The following is an 18,794-nucleotide window of genomic DNA, read 5'->3' as shown; positions in this document are numbered from 1 at the left end:
GACGCAATAAATCCTCTCGCTTCTCTCATCATCTTTGATTCTACCTTTGACCAAGTCGGAGACGAGTGCGTCACTGATGCGTTCACGTGCCTTCGCCCCATTTTCTACTGCTGCTGTTCGGTGTCGCGTTCAATGACTTCAAGTTGGAGAAACGCATGTTTGTCTGTTTTTAATGGTTTACGGTGGAATAAAAATAGGATATAAAACAAACGAGCATTTTCAAGACGAAATGAAATTTCATTGTTTTATTCATTTGAAAAATATTGCAAGAAAATGTAATGTAAAAAAAAAAGTCTGCTCTACACAAATCAATAACACAAATGACTGGCTACTTGTAAAAATAATAATATTTATCATAAATCTTACTGATACAAACTACACAACTTGTAACATAACCTTTTTTTTCTTGTTTTGTACCAGTTCACATTTATTTACTGCACCATAATCTTGTGAAATTAAAATACATTTTGTATTTCTTTTGTTATTTTTATTTTTCAAAGCTTCTTGGATGTGAGACTCAGATAAAAAAAAAAGCAGTAAAATATTACAAAGGTACCAAGATTTATGAGAGGAATTTAAGTAAGTGTTTCTGCAGTTCATGGTATTAGGTGCGTACAGCATCTGGTTTGAGGAAGAGTCTGCTGTGCCAGTAGTCTGGGTTGTCAAATGATGTGTTGCTGCCAGGCTCCCCCATGCCGGCGCACACCTTGATGTATCCCCCGATCCCTGCACACCTGCTGCTGCCCACCTCCTCAGAAACAGCTCTCCCCTTCACTGGGAGGTTCTGGTAGTCTGCCTGCTCCCACCCTCTGGGCACCACTCCAAATGTAGTCATCTCCTCGTACTCCTCCACCTCTTCTCCTGTGAGCGCATCTGGCGTGGGCTCGACCACACCGCTCAGATTCTCCTGATGCGTGGGTTGTTTGTTTGTGTCGTGGCACCTCTCCTCTTCCGCTTCCTCTTCGTGCTCTGTTTTCAACACCTCCGCCATTTGGTCTGTTTCCTGTGCCACTGCAGCCTTCTCTGCAGATGTTTGACTCCCACGTCTCTCACAGCCTGAATCCTCAACCTCTGTGGAGTCAGAACGCCTGATATCCATGTATTCATACCTGCCTCTCACTTTGGCTGCCTCTTTATGGTCCTCTGCAGGTCTGATCTGTCTCTCAGTGTCCCCAGATAGCTGATTTGTCTCTGTGGAGTCCCTTTGCTCTATTAAAGTTCCCTCATAATCCTTATCTCCTTGCTTTCTCCTCACACCTGTTAATGGTGTCAGTGTTTCCACATCTGCTGTGTGCTCTGCAGGTAATGAAGCCATGAGGGTCGGAGAAGGTAAAGGGGAGGCTTTACTGCAAACTGCCTCTGAAGGGGAAGCTGTCTGAGATGAGACACCTCTGGTTAAACAAGGAGGAGACTCTTTGCTCATGATTTCATACTCCTGGGAAGGATTTATCACCACGAGAGACAGATTATTCTTCAGTTTTAAGTTTCTTTGGCCAGAATGAGAGAATCTAGGGACTGTAAGCCAAGACAAAATACACAGAAGGAAGAGGAAACCTTGATTATATGTAAAATACATTCAGGCATTTTGCTATTATTTTTTGAAAAACTAAGCAAATAATAGGACAAGTCAGTTTGCTCTTGTTCTAGGGATTAACGTTTACCTCTCTCTGGAGTGCCAGGTGAGCCAGGCAGGATGTAGCCATAGTGGTCCACCTCTTCCTCCTCCTCAGCCGTCCACACCTTGTATGAGGACGGACTTGATGCGGTTGAAAGCTTCCTGTGCCGGCCGATGGATATACGAGTGTTTCCCCTCTCCGATCCAAACCGGGACCTGTGAAAACTCCCACTGTGCAAACCTTCCTCACGCTGCTCTGCTTCTCTGCTGCTCCCCCTGACCTCTGACCTGTCAGGCAGCGTCCGCACAGAGCTCAGCCGAGACCTCTGGAACCACAGCTAAGACATGGAAGAAGAGACTTACAGACAGCTCACAGAAATCAGTCTTGAGATGGAGTCTCACTTCCTGAGGTGATATATTGACAGGGCTCATTCTTAAAGGGATAGTTCACCCAAGAATGAAAATAAGCCTAAATGTCTGCCGTTATCCTCCTCAAATCTGAGTTTCGAGGCTTACGGACCCTTGGATAACGCCACACGAGCAGTATGGAGGCATTTTATATTTTTGTCTGTTGTTTTTTTACGTTTGAAGAATGGATCATCCAATCACTTCAATTGTATTGGATTTGAATGCAACGCTGTTTACTGGATTGTGGAGTTCAACACTTCACCCATTTTAAGTGTTCAAGTGTATCTGATGAAAGTTACAGCTAAAGATACTTAATACACTTTGTCACCTGTGCAATGCAAGAATCAGCTAATGTTAGTCTCAACAGGTGGGAATGTGTGTGCGTGTGTGTGTGTGTGTGTGTGTGTGTCACACCTGGCGGAAGCTGTCCACAGGGCTGGGGGTCATTGGCAGGTATCCAATAGGTCCGGCCTGAGACGTGCCACTCTTCAAACAAGCGAAGAAAAACACATTTATGCACAGTTTGAACTGTCTCATATTCTTTTGACGATGATCACTAACGACTCTATCTATCCAACCTGAGATGTATTTCTTTACCCTGTAAGAATTAATCCGTGAACGGGACAGACTCCAAGATGGAGAGTGCTGAAGAGGAGGCGTAGCCAGACCGTCCTCCAATCCTGCCTCATCGTGGTCTTCCAAATCTGCACCCAGAAGCCCTCGCTCTGATTCTCTGCGATGGATTTCTGCCGAGTCTGCTTCTCCTCCTTCCATCTGTATTAGATACCATTGTATGTCATCCATCATCAGATCATTTGATCTTTTCAGTGAAAATGAAACTAAAATCATAGCTCATCTCAATATCTTTCAGATATAATTGCAATATTATTGTTTGAGCCCGATGTGAGCCTTTCACGGATCAATTTAGCTTTTATGTTTGCTGATATGAATTGTTTAATTTTACTGAATAAACAATGAAAAGATTTGCAATTATTATTTTATATAGATATGAAGAGAAATATATAATTGTACTCCCTATTATCAGCATCAGCCCCCAAATGTCCAAATTAGTTTGGCTGTCATTACTATTATTATTTCAGTAAAGGTTCGGGACACTTCCTCGTCCACTGTCTCACCTTGATGACGAGGAATCTAGGAGGGTCTCTTGCCATACGAGTAAAATCACTGGCCAGCTCTTTGAAGGTCGGCCTTATGTTTTCATCAATCATCCAACCTTAAGAGAGGAAGTAACATTATCCACATCGAGCATGCATGACTGTGTGCATACAGGTGCAGTGTCTTTTATCAAACTCACATTTGACCATGACCATGTAGACGTCTATGGTACAGATGTGCGGCTGGGACAGACGTTCGCCTTTCTCCAGCAGACTCGGCACCTCCTGAGGCTGCACGGAGGCATACGGCTCTGCTCCAAATGACATCATCTCCCACACCGTCACCCCTGTCCGGGAAGAGAGATGACCCATTTAAATTCCCCCTGATGAAATTCACAGATTTCAGGAGGAATGTTTATTTACTAGTACAAGCTTTTATAGAGCTGCACACGCTCAGGCAGCGTCTTACCATAACTCCAAACATCACTTTGGTGAGTGTATCTCTGGAACAAAATACTTTCAAGAGCCATCCATTTTATGGGCGTCTGGAGTAGGAGACAAATTGCACACAAGCCAGACAGACTGATTTCATTACCCGAAGAGACGGAGAAAAACACTTAACTGTGACTTAAACATTCAAAGAGCATCTCAAAATAAACCAGCCAAATCCACCTTGGTGTCGGTGTAGACGTATTTCTTGTCATCAGGATAAAGGAGGTCAGCTACACCGTAGTCAGAGATCTGGACCTGGTAATCATTCTTCAGCAGGATGTTGCGGGCAGCCAGGTTCCTGTGGATGATGCAGTGTTCCTCCAGATAGTACATACCCTAAGAAATGAACATGCATACTGTGAATATACTCTGAGTTTATTCATGAAAGTTGGTTGTCCAAAAATAATCCAAAGTTGCAGGTACACTCACTTTAGCTATCTGCACACACCAGTTGAGCAGGCGCTGAGGGTCCAGGCTGTTCTTGTGTTGCCTGATGTGCTCCAGTAAGGACCCCTGTGGAATGAGCTGGGTAACCAGCTGCAGACTGGCCCCTGGACAGATGCCCAGCAGCCTGACGATGTAGGGGTGGTCCAGGCTGCCCATTGATAGCATGTGCTAAAAGGGTGATATACACTATAGGTATAATAATGCATGGATTGTGATTTGATAAAAAATAAACCACAATCATACTGTGTTTGCACACCAACTGGTTCAGTTTCCCTCTACATTCATATTTTTCCAATGAAATCTAATAAGTGAATCTTTGAGTCCAAGTGACAACTGATCAAAAACTGAAGAAATTCACTCAAAATATTCTTGAGATATCACATTCAACACATATCAACATGTTTTGTGAGGCCACCATGACCTTGGCCTTTGACCTTTGGCCACCAAAATCGAATCAGTTTATCTTTGAGTTTAAGTGAATGTTTGTACCAAACTTGAAGGAATTCTTTCTAGGAACTGTTGAGATGTCAGGTTCACGAGAATGAGACGGATGGAGGGACAAAAACATAATGCCTCAGGACACTGTCTGTTGCCGGCGTGGAGGCATTTGGGGAACTGATATCTGTGGGTGTGTGAAATTTGGTGCAGATTGATTGATACTTAGGGGACTGCTGGGACCTTGGTGGAGGTAACACTCTATTGAGTGCCTCTAGTGTCTGAGATGTTGTTGGAGTGTAAGAGGATTGGATTCTCACATCAGTGATCTCAGTGAAGGTCTGTCGCCCTGAGCTGTCCTGGATTGTCTTAATGGCCACTGGGATCTTTACCGTCTCTCCCTCTGGAGTCCAAAATCCCTTTAACACAAATTAAATGTGCAGCTGGAGTCACATAGTTTCTCACAAAACTTGCATAAAACAGACACTAAAACTGTTGCAAATATTCAAATTCAGTGGAGGATATGTGGATTTTATTTTAAAAGAAAAAGCAGATTGAGATTAATTACTACCTTATTCACTTTTCCAAAAACTCCTGAGCCAAGGGCTTTGATTTTTTTTAGTTCTGAGGGCCTCAAAATACGAGCATGAACCTTGGTGCCTTTCTCTCCAGGACCCAGAGGTTCAAAGCTCTGCAAAGAAACAAACAGTTATTCCCCACATGATTTTTTTGTACTTAAATTGAATGCGGGTCCTGGGGTTGGATGTCTCCACAGTCTCACCTCTCCACTCTCCAGGTACCTCCGCATGGCTCTCTTGCGACGGATGGCCAGCCCTCGGTGGTAAAGCACACCCAGGAAAAACAACACCAGGCAAAAAATCAAGCCGGCCGGAACAGCCAATGCTATGTTTGTGATCTGACCACTGCACAGTGAAGCAGAGAGAGAGAGATGATGGTATGGGAAAAGTTTTTGACTTTCATGGTTTGTAAAAAATCTGTAAAATTGATCAAATTAAGAAATAACACAGATTTTGTTGTGGGTATTGACGAAATTCATGAATTTAAGGCTATTAACTGTACGTTCAAGGGGTTGGTATAATACTTTGCATTTAACAAAGAGTTGTATGTAACATATGTTATGTCATTGTCAGTATCTTACAAATAATAGTTTTGTGTATGTCCTCTAGCAGGATAAATCAATTTCTCAATTATTGAATATAGACATGACATGACATGATTTACCAGCAGGGGGCAACACTCACCTGCTAACTGCCAGTCTACCAGTCTCCAAACAGTCATTTAATCCTGGGCCTGAACATCTGGAAGAGAATATTCATACATGTGTTACTGCCATACATGGCTGGAACATGTGAAAGTACACACACGTGTATAAACTTTGCCTATAGTCTCACCCCTGTGTACAGTTATGGTGACATGGTTCACAGTGACCCTCCCTGTTGGGGTATTTAAAGATCAGTCCCCTCTGTCCATCATTTACTCCAGTGGGACAAGAGGACATGCAGTAAGGACCATCTCGAAGGTTGGCGCATCCCGCACACTCATCTGCACCCTAACAAAGTAAGAGAGGAAGAGATAATATATACTACACACTATATATTACTCTGTGGTACAAGAAACAATTAAAAGTTTGATTCCAATAAGAAAATAATGATATAGTAATTGCCATCGGCTGTTATTGTTTCTAATTTTAATTTCTGTCATTGATTTAGATGAGCACTGTGATGTGATTATTGTGTAAGCAGTATTAACATTATAATACATTCAAACTGTACTGTACAAATGTTAAATCACCACATCATAGTAAAGGATGTTATTACCGGTCCAGTACAGCTGTCTTTCCCATGCTGAGGCTTACATTCCGGGTGACAGGCCACACACTCACCATCAGGGCCTGCAAATTCCCTTGTAGCTCTGTGGACATAATATTCAAAAACACACAGTCAGACAACAGTAAATTCTTCAACACACAGACAAGCACCAGTAACGAGAACAACAACACAAACTGTGTCTACAGACCCTGTGAAAAAATTACAGCTGCCCACACATGTGCCATCTCGGCTGTAGTCCCTACAGGAGAGACACTGGTCGGGCCCCGGGCCCCAGCAACCTGAGTCTGAGCACAACGGGTCACACACGTGTCCTTCTGCAACTGCACACAACACAACAATGTTAGGACACGCAGCGTGTGCAACAACAGGTATCGTTTTCACTCTGATCCAAGCGTAAGATACAAGAAGAAGACAATAGGCCTATATGAGATTTAGAGAAGTCACCAGTTGTTAATTGACTCACACATTTAAGTTTTAATTAAACGAAAATTCAAAGAGTTTCTTTTTTTTCGCCTCACCACACTCGGCCAGTGGCTTGTTGTTGTTGATGTTGTCAGCTCGAACTTTGGGGCTCCTGAACAGCTGTGTCCAGTTTACAGTGTGGTGGTAACAGAGGTTGACGTTCTGATTGATGTACACGCTGCCATCACTGATCTTGCGGAGTGAGCGCAGACCCAGTGAGGTCAGAGTGGGGATGTGTATCACCATCAGAGAGAAAGGCCTTTGGTTATAGGGTTGGAGGAAGAAAAGACAAAAAACTAAATACAGTAATGGTTTTATCAGGTAAATGTATTACACATTACACACATACAAACCATGTGAACCGTGTGAACCACACTTACTTAATGAGCGACCGCCCTTGAATGGTGGTGAGACTCGAAAAAACAGACAGATCATTCAGCTCTTTAGGCCACGACTGGATGTTTAGAAAATCTGAATATAAAACACAGTAATAATATTAACACATGGTATTTTATGATATGGTACTGACAGTAGAGTTTCTCAAATACAGAAAAGATCATTAGATGGATAAAAGTTATTTAATTGTTATTTAAGCTCTGAACTGTTAATCGGGGCCACATCACAGGATGGGCCGAATTCACAGGAAAAAAAACACTTGAACCAACATCAGTGTGACAAGAACTATCTAAAGTGACAGAAACCATCTTTGAGAAATATTTATTTTATGTATGTTTTACATTTTTCATCCTTTTTCTTTGTTGTAGAAGTTCATTACAATACTTCATGAAATAATTGAATGGTAAAAGTATTATAAATTATTTGTATTTAATAATTAAATTGCTAAAACACACAAAACCATTAACAAGATTATTATTATTTATGATGGACAAATATTACAATGCCAACCTGTTATCTCTCTGACGGTGCGGAACACTTCCAGCTTTTTGGCATCCAAGGGAGGGATCTTCTTGAAGTCATCTCTGTGAGGAATAAAAACACAAAATGAACCTGCTGATTGTGCAACACTGAGACTCTTCAGACTGCAGGCCAGACAATTACCCAAGAATCCCCATGACCAGAAAGTGAAGACTGCCCTGGATCTTAGTGCAGTTGATGAAGCTGTCAATGTTGCTGGCGTCCACGGTCTGTCTGTCTTCTGCACCTGTTCCCTCACACACTGCAGGGATGAGCCAACAGCATAATTGGTTTGATGACGGACAAATAAGCTCAGCGTGAGATCATAGATGGTATTTATTAGAGCTTACCTTTAGGGCAGAGTCCATTGCAGAGCTCACACTGCCTGTGTCCTTCTCTCTCCACCTCCATCTTATCTGGGGGACAGAAGCTCACACAGGAGCTGCCATCCACCACAAAATTTGCTATGAGGAGAAAGAAAAGAAAACACCAGAGATAAACTGCAGAAAGGCCTGACAACATCTGTCCACAATCTGACCCATATAATGTAAATCTTTACACTTGGTTTTGTGAATGTGTGTGTGTGTGTGTGTGTGTGTGTGTGTGTGTGCAGTAGAGCTGGACTGGCTGTTTTAGACTATAAAGAACCTCCTAGAGACAATTTCCTCCGGCCAGTGACACAATTCATAAACATGGGGATACTCGGATAAAATCTTTATGTCGTCACTTGAAATGCAGTGGGTGATATAGTGGTGAAGTGGTTAGCACTGCCGCTTGTGTCACAGCAGGGTTTTCACTGGGTACTGAAACTCTAAAGTGATCACAGGTCTTAATGTGAGCATGAATGGTTGTTTGTCTCTATGCGATACACTGGCGACCTGTCCAGGGTGTACCCCACCCCTCACCCACTATCAACTGGCTCCCCTGCAACCCTCAAAGGATAAACTGCATAGATTATGGATGGATGGATGGATATTAAATGCAGCACATTTCAGATTTTTGTATAAATTTGAATGTCCAACAACATTTGAAACCAGTTTTAGACTTTAGACCAGGTAGCCCCCAAGGACCACATGGGTAGCCTGCAGGCCTGTTCTAAAAATAACACAACTCACCAGTGAGCTGCGTCTAAAATTGGATATGCATTTCTAATTAAATGTAATTATTTACTTTTTATACTGTCAAATTTTTATTTGTTGACTATTGACTATGATTTGTTAAAAGGGTTGGTCAGTGGCGAGTGAAAATGGAACATTTTCTAATGTAAAGTTGTAGAAGTGATCATCTGAGAATGTAAACTATTGCTGAGATTAATAGAAATAAAGTGTTGAATATTGATATTATCTGTTTCCAACCTTGTTAAGTCATTGTTGATAATTATTGTGAGAAATCATTAACGTGATCAGTGTCTTCAAATAGATGAGTAGCATTTATCATTAATAATGATATATAACTAAAGGCAAACTGAGCAAATTTGTTATTTCAGAAGAGTGTATCAAACTGATAGCCCTTCTTATGACTCAGTACCCATGAACTAGCTCTCAGTTTCAAAAAGGTTTGTGAAACCTGTCGCAGAAGCTCGGGAATAGTACAAATGGATCGGGCATATGCCACCCTTTATTAATCCTGCAATGCTCAAGTCTCTATAACTTTCAGAAAAAAAGCTATTCAAAAATATCTTCTACTTTTTTTTTTAGATTTGGTGGTTTCACGATTTCCGACGGTCGTAGAAGCTCAGAGATGGTCCCAATGGATCGGGCATAGCCACATTAGTGGAGATGGAACCAACTTCCAAGTCTCTATGACCTACAGAAAAAAAGTTATGGAAGAATATCTTGATCTCCAATGGGTACTCATCCCTAACCCTAACCCTAATCACAACCCTAACCCTAACCCTAATCACAACCCTAACCCTAATCACAACCCTAACCCTAACCCTAATCACAACCCTAACCCTAATCACAACCCTAACCCTAACCCTAATCACAACCCTAACCCTAACCCTAACCCTAATCACAACCCTAACCCTAACCCTAATCACAACCCTAACCCTAATTGCAACTCTAACCCATATTCACCATAGGGTGAATAACTCCGCACTGCTTGCTCGAAACGTGCTGAAATTCGGTGTGGTTGCGTGGCAGGCTACCCTTTATCAATCCTGAAATGCCCAAGTCTCTAGGAATTTCAGAGAAAAAGTTATTCAAAAATATCTTGTACTTTTTTTTACAGATTTGGTGGTTTCACCATTTGCAAAGGTCGCAGAAGCTCGGGGATGGTCCCAATGGATCGGGCATAGCCACATTAGTGGAGATGGAACCAACTTCCAAGTCTCTATGACCTTCAGAAAAAAAGTTATTGAAGAATATCTTGAACTCCTATAGGTTTTCATCCCTAACCCTAACCCTAATCACAACCCAAAAAGCAAACACTAATCACAACCCTAACCCTACCACTTGCAAAGGTCGTAGAAGCTCGGGGGTGGTACCAATGGATCGGGCATAGCCACATTAGTCGAGATGGAACCAACTTCCAAGTCTCTATGACCTACAGAAAAAAAGTTATGGAAGAATATCTTGATCTCCAATGGGTACTCATCCCTAACCCTAACCCTAATCACAACCCTAACCCTAACCCTAACCCTAATCACAACCCTAACCCTAATTGCAACTCTAACCCATATTCACCATAGGGTGAATAACTCCGCACTGCTTGCTCGAAACGTGCTGAAATTCGGTGTGGTTGCGTGGCAGGCTACCCTTTATCAATCCTGAAATGCCCAAGTCTCTAGGAATTTCAGAGAAAAAGTTATTCAAAAATATCTTGTACTTTTTTTTACAGATTTGGTGGTTTCACCATTTGCAAAGGTCGCAGAAGCTCGGGGATGGTCCCAATGGATCGGGCATAGCCACATTAGTGGAGATGGAACCAACTTCCAAGTCTCTATGACCTTCAGAAAAAAAGTTATTGAAGAATATCTTGAACTCCTATAGGTTTTCATCCCTAACCCTAACCCTAATCACAACCCAAAAAGCAAACACTAATCACAACCCTAACCCTACCACTTGCAAAGGTCGTAGAAGCTCGGGGGTGGTACCAATGGATCGGGCATAGCCACATTAGTCGAGATGGAACCAACTTCCAAGTCTCTATGACCTACAGAAAAAAAGTTATGGAAGAATATCTTGATCTCCAATGGGTACTCATCCCTAACCCTAACCCTAATCACAACCCTAACCCTAACCCTAACCCTAACCCTAATCACAACCCTAACCCTAATTGCAACTCTAACCCATATTCACCAAAGGGTGAATAACTCCGCACTGCTTGCTCAAAACGTGCTGGAATTTGGTGTGGTTGTGTGGCAGGCTACCCTTTATCAATCCTGAAATGCCCAAGTCACTAGGAATTTCAGAGAAAAAGTTATTCAAAAATATCTTGTACTTTTTTTTACAGATTTGGTGGTTTCACCATTTGCAAAGGTCGCAGAAGCTCGGGGATGGTCCCAATGGATCGGGCATAGCCACATTAGTGAGATGGAACCAACTTCCAAGTCTCTATGACCTTCAGAAAAAAAGTTATTGAAGAATATCTTGAACTCCTATAGGTTTTCATCCCTAACCCTAACCCTAATCACAACCCAAAAAGCAAACACTAATCACAACCCTAACCCTACCACTTGCAAAGGTCGTAGAAGCTCGGGGGTGGTACCAATGGATCGGGCATAGCCACATTAGTGGAGATGGAACCAACTTCCAAGTCTCTATGACCTACAGAAAAAAAGTTATGGAAGAATATCTTGATCTCCAATGGGTACTCATCCCTAACCCTAATCACAACCCTAACCCTAACCCTAATCACAACCCTAACCCTAACTCTAATCACAACCCTAACCCTAATTGCAACTCTAACCCATATTCACCATAGGGTGAATAACTCCGCACTGCTTGCTCGAAACGTGCTGAAATTCAGTGTGGTTGCGTGGCAGGCTACCCTTTATCAATCCTGAAATGCCCAAGTCTCTAGGAATTTCAGAGAAAAAGTTATTCAAAAATATCTTGTACTTTTTTTTACAGATTTGGTGGTTTCACCATTTGTGAAGGTCGCAGAAGCTCGGGGATGGTCCCAATGGATCGGGCATAGCCACATTAGTGGAGATGGAACCAACTTCCAAGTCTCTATGACCTTCAGAAAAAAAGTTATTGAAGAATATCTTGAACTCCTATAGGTTTTCATCCCTAACCCTAACCCTAATCACAACCCAAAAAGCAAACACTAATCACAACCCTAACCCTACCACTTGCAAAGGTCGTAGAAGCTCGGGGGTGGTACCAATGGATCGGGCATAGCCACATTAGTGGAGATGGAACCAACTTCCAAGTCTCTATGACCTACAGAAAAAAAGTTATGGAAGAATATCTTGATCTCCAATGGGTACTCATCCCTAACCCTAACCCTAATCACAACCCTAACCCTAACCCTAACCCTAATCACAACCCTAACCCTAACCCTAACCCTAATCACAACCCTAACCCTAATTGCAACTCTAACCCATATTCACCATAGGGTGAATAACTCCGCACTGCTTGCTCGAAACGTGCTGAAATTCGGTGTGGTTGCGTGGCAGGCTACCCTTTATCAATCCTGAAATGCCCAAGTCTCTAGGAATTTCAGAGAAAAAGTTATTCAAAAATATCTTGTACTTTTTTTTACAGATTTGGTGGTTTCACCATTTGCAAAGGTCGCAGAAGCTCGGGGATGGTCCCAATGGATCGGGCATAGTCACATTAGTGGAGATGGAACCAACTTCCAAGTCTCTATGACCTTCAGAAAAAAAGTTATTGAAGAATATCTTGAACTCCTATAGGTTTTCATCCCTAACCCTAACCCTAATCACAACCCAAAAAGCAAACACTAATCACAACCCTAACCCTACCACTTGCAAAGGTCGTAGAAGCTCGGGGGTGGTACCAATGGATCGGGCATAGCCACATTAGTCGAGATGGAACCAACTTCCAAGTCTCTATGACCTACAGAAAAAAAGTTATGGAAGAATATCTTGATCTCCAATGGGTACTCATCCCTAACCCTAACCCTAATCACAACCCTAACCCTAACCCTAACCCTAATCACAACCCTAACCCTAATTGCAACTCTAACCCATATTCACCAAAGGGTGAATAACTCCGCACTGCTTGCTCGAAACGTGCTGGAATTTGGTGTGGTTGTGTGGCAGGCTACCCTTTATCAATCCTGAAATGCCCAAGTCACTAGGAATTTCAGAGAAAAAGTTATTCAAAAATATCTTGTACTTTTTTTTACAGATTTGGTGGTTTCACCATTTGCAAAGGTCGCAGAAGCTCGGGGATGGTCCCAATGGATCGGGCATAGCCACATTAGTGAGATGGAACCAACTTCCAAGTCTCTATGACCTTCAGAAAAAAAGTTATTGAAGAATATCTTGAACTCCTATAGGTTTTCATCCCTAACCCTAACCCTAATCACAACCCAAAAAGCAAACACTAATCACAACCCTAACCCTACCACTTGCAAAGGTCGTAGAAGCTCGGGGGTGGTACCAATGGATCGGGCATAGCCACATTAGTGGAGATGGAACCAACTTCCAAGTCTCTATGACCTACAGAAAAAAAGTTATGGAAGAATATCTTGATCTCCAATGGGTACTCATCCCTAACCCTAATCACAACCCTAACCCTAACCCTAATCACAACCCTAACCCTAACCCTAATCACAACCCTAACCCTAATTGCAACTCTAACCCATATTCACCATAGGGTGAATAACTCCGCACTGCTTGCTCGAAACGTGCTGAAATTCGGTGTGGTTGCGTGGCAGGCTACCCTTTATCAATCCTGAAATGCCCAAGTCTCTAGGAATTTCAGAGAAAAAGTTATTCAAAAATATCTTGTACTTTTTTTTACAGATTTGGTGGTTTCACCATTTGTGAAGGTCGCAGAAGCTCGGGGATGGTCCCAATGGATCGGGCATAGCCACATTAGTGGAGATGGAACCAACTTCCAAGTCTCTATGACCTTCAGAAAAAAAGTTATTGAAGAATATCTTGAACTCCTATAGGTTTTCATCCCTAACCCTAACCCTAATCACAACCCAAAAAGCAAACACTAATCACAACCCTAACCCTACCACTTGCAAAGGTCGTAGAAGCTCGGGGGTGGTACCAATGGATCGGGCATAGCCACATTAGTGGAGATGGAACCAACTTCCAAGTCTCTATGACCTACAGAAAAAAAGTTATGGAAGAATATCTTGATCTCCAATGGGTACTCATCCCTAACCCTAACCCTAATCACAACCCTAACCCTAACCCTAACCCTAATCACAACCCTAACCCTAACCCTAACCCTAATCACAACCCTAACCCTAATTGCAACTCTAACCCATATTCACCATAGGGTGAATAACTCCGCACTGCTTGCTCGAAACGTGCTGAAATTCGGTGTGGTTGCGTGGCAGGCTACCCTTTATAAATCCTGAAATGCCCAAGTCTCTAGGAATTTCAGAGAAAAAGTTATTCAAAAATATCTTGTACTTTTTTTTACAGATTTGGTGGTTTCACCATTTGCAAAGGTCGCAGAAGCTCGGGGATGGTCCCAATGGATCGGGCATAGCCACATTAGTGGAGATGGAACCAACTTCCAAGTCTCTATGACCTTCAGAAAAAAAGTTATTGAAGAATATCTTGAACTCCTATAGGTTTTCATCCCTAACCCTAACCCTAATCACAACCCAAAAAGCAAACACTAATCACAACCCTAACCCTACCACTTGCAAAGGTCGTAGAAGCTCGGGGGGTACCAATGGATCGGGCATAGCCACATTAGTCGAGATGGAACCAACTTCCAAGTCTCTATGACCTACAGAAAAAAAGTTATGGAAGAATATCTTGATCTCCAATGGGTACTCATCCCTAACCCTAACCCTAATCACAACCCTAACCCTAACCCTAACCCTAATCACAACCCTAACCCTAATTGCAACTCTAACCCATATTCACCAAAGGGTGAATAACTCCGCACTGCTTGCTCGAAACGTGCTGAAATTCGGTGTGGTTGCGTGGCAGGCTACCCTTTATCAATCCTGAAATGCCCAAGTCACTAGGAATTTCAGAGAAAAAGTTATTCAAAAATATCTTGTACTTTTTTTTACAGATTTGGTGGTTTCACCATTTGCAAAGGTCGCAGAAGCTCGGGGATGGTCCCAATGGATCGGGCATAGCCACATTAGTGAGATGGAACCAACTTCCAAGTCTCTATGACCTTCAGAAAAAAAGTTATTGAAGAATATCTTGAACTCCTATAGGTTTTCATCCCTAACCCTAACCCTAATCACAACCCAAAAAGCAAACACTAATCACAACCCTAACCCTACCACTTGCAAAGGTCGTAGAAGCTCGGGGGTGGTACCAATGGATCGGGCATAGCCACATTAGTGGAGATGGAACCAACTTCCAAGTCTCTATGACCTACAGAAAAAAAGTTATGGAAGAATATCTTGATCTCCAATGGGTACTCATCCCTAACCCTAACCCAAATCACAACCCTAACCCTAACCCTAACCCTAATCACAACCCTAACCCTAACCCTAACCCTAATCACAACCCTAACCCTAATTGCAACTCTAACCCATATTCACCATAGGGTGAATAACTCCGCACTGCTTGCTCGAAACGTGCTGAAATTCGGTGTGGTTGCGTGGCAGGCTACCCTTTATAAATCCTGAAATGCCCAAGTCACTAGGAATTTCAGAGAAAAAGTTATTCAAAAATATCTTGTACTTTTTTTTACAGATTTGGTGGTTTCACCATTTGCAAAGGTCGCAGAAGCTCGGGGATGGTCCCAATGGATCGGGCATAGCCACATTAGTGAGATGGAACCAACTTCCAAGTCTCTATGACCTACAGAAAAAAAGTTATGGAAGAATATCTTGATCTCCAATGGGTACTCATCCCTAACCCTAACCCTAATCACAACCCTAACCCTAACCCTAATCACAACCCTAACCCTAACCCTAACCCTAATCACAACCCTAACCCTAACCCTAATCACAACCCTAACCCTAATTGCAACTCTAACCCATATTCACCATAGGGTGAATAACTCCGCACTGCTTGCTCGAAACGTGCTGAAATTCGGTGTGGTTGCGTGGCAGGCTACCCTTTATCAATCCTGAAATGCCCAAATCTCTAGGAATTTCAGAGAAAAAGTTATTCAAAAATATCTTGCACTTTTTTTTACAGATTTGGTGGTTTCACCATTTGCAAAGGTCGCAGAAGCTCGGGGATGGTCCCAATGGATCGGGCATAGCCACATTAGTGGAGATGGAACCAACTTCCAAGTCTCTATGACCTACAGAAAAAAAGTTATGGAAGAATATCTTGATCTCCAATGGGTACTCATCCCTAACCCTAACCCTAATCACAACCCTAACCCTAACCCTAATCACAACCCTAACCCTAACCCTAACCCTAATCACAACCCTAACCCTAACCCTAATCACAACCCTAACCCTAATTGCAACTCTAACCCATATTCACCATAGGGTGAATAACTCTGCACTGCTTGCTCGAAACGTGCTGAAATTCGGTGTGGTTGCGTGGCAGGCTACCCTTTATCAATCCTGAAATGCCCAAGTCACTAGGAATTTCAGAGAAAAAGTTATTCAAAAATATCTTGTACTTTTTTTTACAGATTTGGTGGTTTCACCATTTGCAAAGGTCGCAGAAGCTCGGGGATGGTCCCAATGGATCGGGCATAGCCACATTAGTGAGATGGAACCAACTTCCAAGTCTCTATGACCTTCAGAAAAAAAGTTATTGAAGAATATCTTGAACTCCTATAGGTTTTCATCCCTAACCCTAACCCTAATCACAACCCAAAAAGCAAACACTAATCACAACCCTAACCCTACCACTTGCAAAGGTCGTAGAAGCTCGGGGGTGGTACCAATGGATCGGGCATAGCCACATTAGTGGAGATGGAACCAACTTCCAAGTCTCTATGACCTACAGAAAAAAAGTTATGGAAGAATATCTTGATCTCCAATGGGTACTCATCCCTAACCCTAACCCAAATCACAACCCTAACCCTAACCCTAACCCTAATCACAACCCTAACCCTAACCCTAACCCTAATCACAACCCTAACCCTAATTGCAACTCTAACCCATATTCACCATAGGGTGAATAACTCCGCACTGCTTGCTCGAAACGTGCTGAAATTCGGTGTGGTTGCGTGGCAGGCTACCCTTTATAAATCCTGAAATGCCCAAGTCTCTAGGAATTTCAGAGAAAAAGTTATTCAAAAATATCTTGTACTTTTTTTTACAGATTTGGTGGTTTCACCATTTGCAAAGGTTGCAGAAGCTCGGGGATGGTCCCAATGGATCGGGCATAGCCACATTAGTGAGATGGAACCAACTTCCAAGTCTCTATGACCTACAGAAAAAAAGTTATGGAAGAATATCTTGATCTCCAATGGGTACTCATCCCTAACCCTAACCCTAATCACAACCCTAACCCTAACCCTAATCACAACCCTAACCCTAACCCTAACCCTAATCACAACCCTAACCCTAACCCTAATCACAACCCTAACCCTAATTGCAACTCTAACCCATATTCACCATAGGGTGAATAACTCCGCACTGCTTGCTCGAAACGTGCTGAAATTCGGTGTGGTTGCGTGGCAGGCTACCCTTTATCAATCCTGAAATGCCCAAATCTCTAGGAATTTCAGAGAAAAAGTTATTCAAAAATATCTTGCACTTTTTTTTACAGATTTGGTGGTTTCACCATTTGCAAAGGTCGCAGAAGCTCGGGGATGGTCCCAATGGATCGGGCATAGCCACATTAGTGGAGATGGAACCAACTTCCAAGTCTCTATGACCTACAGAAAAAAAGTTATGGAAGAATATCTTGATCTCCAATGGGTACTCATCCCTAACCCTAACCCTAATCACAACCCTAACCCTAACCCTAATCACAACCCTAACCCTAATTGCAACTCTAACCCATATTCACCATAGGGTGAATAACTCTGCACTGCTTGCTCGAAACGTGCTGAAATTCGGTGTGGTTGCGTGGCAGGCTACCCTTTATCAATCCTGAAATGCCCAAGTCACTAGGAATTTCAGAGAAAAAGTTATTCAAAAATATCTTGTACTTTTTTTTACAGATTTGGTGGTTTCACCATTTGCAAAGGTCGCAGAAGCTCGGGGATGGTCCCAATGGATCGGGCATAGCCACATTAGTGGAGATGGAACCAACTTCCAAGTCTCTATGACCTACAGAAAAAAAGTTATGGAAGAATATCTTGATCTCCAATGGGTACTCATCCCTAACCCTAACCCTAATCACAACCCTAACCCTAACCCTAATCACAACCCTAACCCTAACCCTAACCCTAATCACAACCCTAACCCTAATTGCAACTCTAACCCATATTCACCATAGGGTGAATAACTCCGCACTGCTTGCTCGAAACGTGCTGAAATTTGGTGTGGTTGTGTGGCAGGCTACCCTTTATCAATCCTGAAATGCCCAAGTCTCTAGGAATTTCAGAGAAAAAGTTATTCAAAAATATCTTGTACTTTTTTTTACAGATTTGGTGGTTTCACCATTTGCGAAGGTCGCAGAAGCTTGGGGATGGTCCCAATGGATCGGGCATAGCCACATTAGTGGAGATGGAACCAACTTCCAAGTCTCTATGACCTTCAGAAAAAAAGTTATTGAAGAATATCTTGAACTCCTATAGGTTTTCATCCCTAACCCTAACCCTAATCACAACCCTAACCCTAACCCTAATCACAACCCTAACCCTAACCCTAACCCTAATCACAACCCTAACCCTAACCCTAATCACAACCCTAACCCTAATTGCAACTCTAACCCATATTCACCATAGGGTGAATAACTCCGCACTGCTTGCTCGAAACGTGCTGAAATTCGGTGTGGTTGCGTGGCAGGCTACCCTTTATCAATCCTGAAATGCCCAAATCTCTAGGAATTTCAGAGAA

At 42.6% G+C, this 18,794-nt stretch overlaps 1 protein-coding gene across 1 annotated transcript in view; it reads right to left on the bottom strand.

Moving 5' to 3' along the window:
• Positions 1–230: 230 nt before the first annotated feature.
• Positions 231–18,794, bottom strand: part of erbb3b (erb-b2 receptor tyrosine kinase 3b) — a 70,591-nt gene continuing 52,027 nt past the window's right edge. Inside the window, exons 8-28 of the mRNA XM_069527146.1 lie at positions 8,090–8,203; positions 7,884–8,001; positions 7,731–7,804; positions 7,205–7,295; positions 6,881–7,083; positions 6,550–6,682; positions 6,351–6,444; positions 5,925–6,082; positions 5,775–5,831; positions 5,294–5,435; positions 5,084–5,203; positions 4,833–4,931; positions 4,060–4,245; positions 3,811–3,966; positions 3,608–3,683; positions 3,339–3,485; positions 3,160–3,257; positions 2,621–2,797; positions 2,438–2,509; positions 1,662–1,953; positions 231–1,515 (exon numbers count right to left, since the gene is read on the bottom strand). Of these exons, the coding sequence (XP_069383247.1) occupies positions 605–1,515; positions 1,662–1,953; positions 2,438–2,509; positions 2,621–2,797; positions 3,160–3,257; positions 3,339–3,485; positions 3,608–3,683; positions 3,811–3,966; positions 4,060–4,245; positions 4,833–4,931; positions 5,084–5,203; positions 5,294–5,435; positions 5,775–5,831; positions 5,925–6,082; positions 6,351–6,444; positions 6,550–6,682; positions 6,881–7,083; positions 7,205–7,295; positions 7,731–7,804; positions 7,884–8,001; positions 8,090–8,203 (3,518 nt within the window). The 3' untranslated portion in view covers positions 231–604. The remainder of the gene's footprint in view (positions 1,516–1,661; positions 1,954–2,437; positions 2,510–2,620; positions 2,798–3,159; positions 3,258–3,338; positions 3,486–3,607; positions 3,684–3,810; positions 3,967–4,059; positions 4,246–4,832; positions 4,932–5,083; positions 5,204–5,293; positions 5,436–5,774; positions 5,832–5,924; positions 6,083–6,350; positions 6,445–6,549; positions 6,683–6,880; positions 7,084–7,204; positions 7,296–7,730; positions 7,805–7,883; positions 8,002–8,089; positions 8,204–18,794) is intronic.

This window comes from Paralichthys olivaceus, chromosome 6, assembly GCF_024713975.1.
Source record: "Paralichthys olivaceus isolate ysfri-2021 chromosome 6, ASM2471397v2, whole genome shotgun sequence".
Lineage (NCBI taxonomy): Eukaryota > Metazoa > Chordata > Actinopteri > Pleuronectiformes > Paralichthyidae > Paralichthys > Paralichthys olivaceus.
This window is presented reverse-complemented; position numbering and strand designations above follow the sequence as displayed.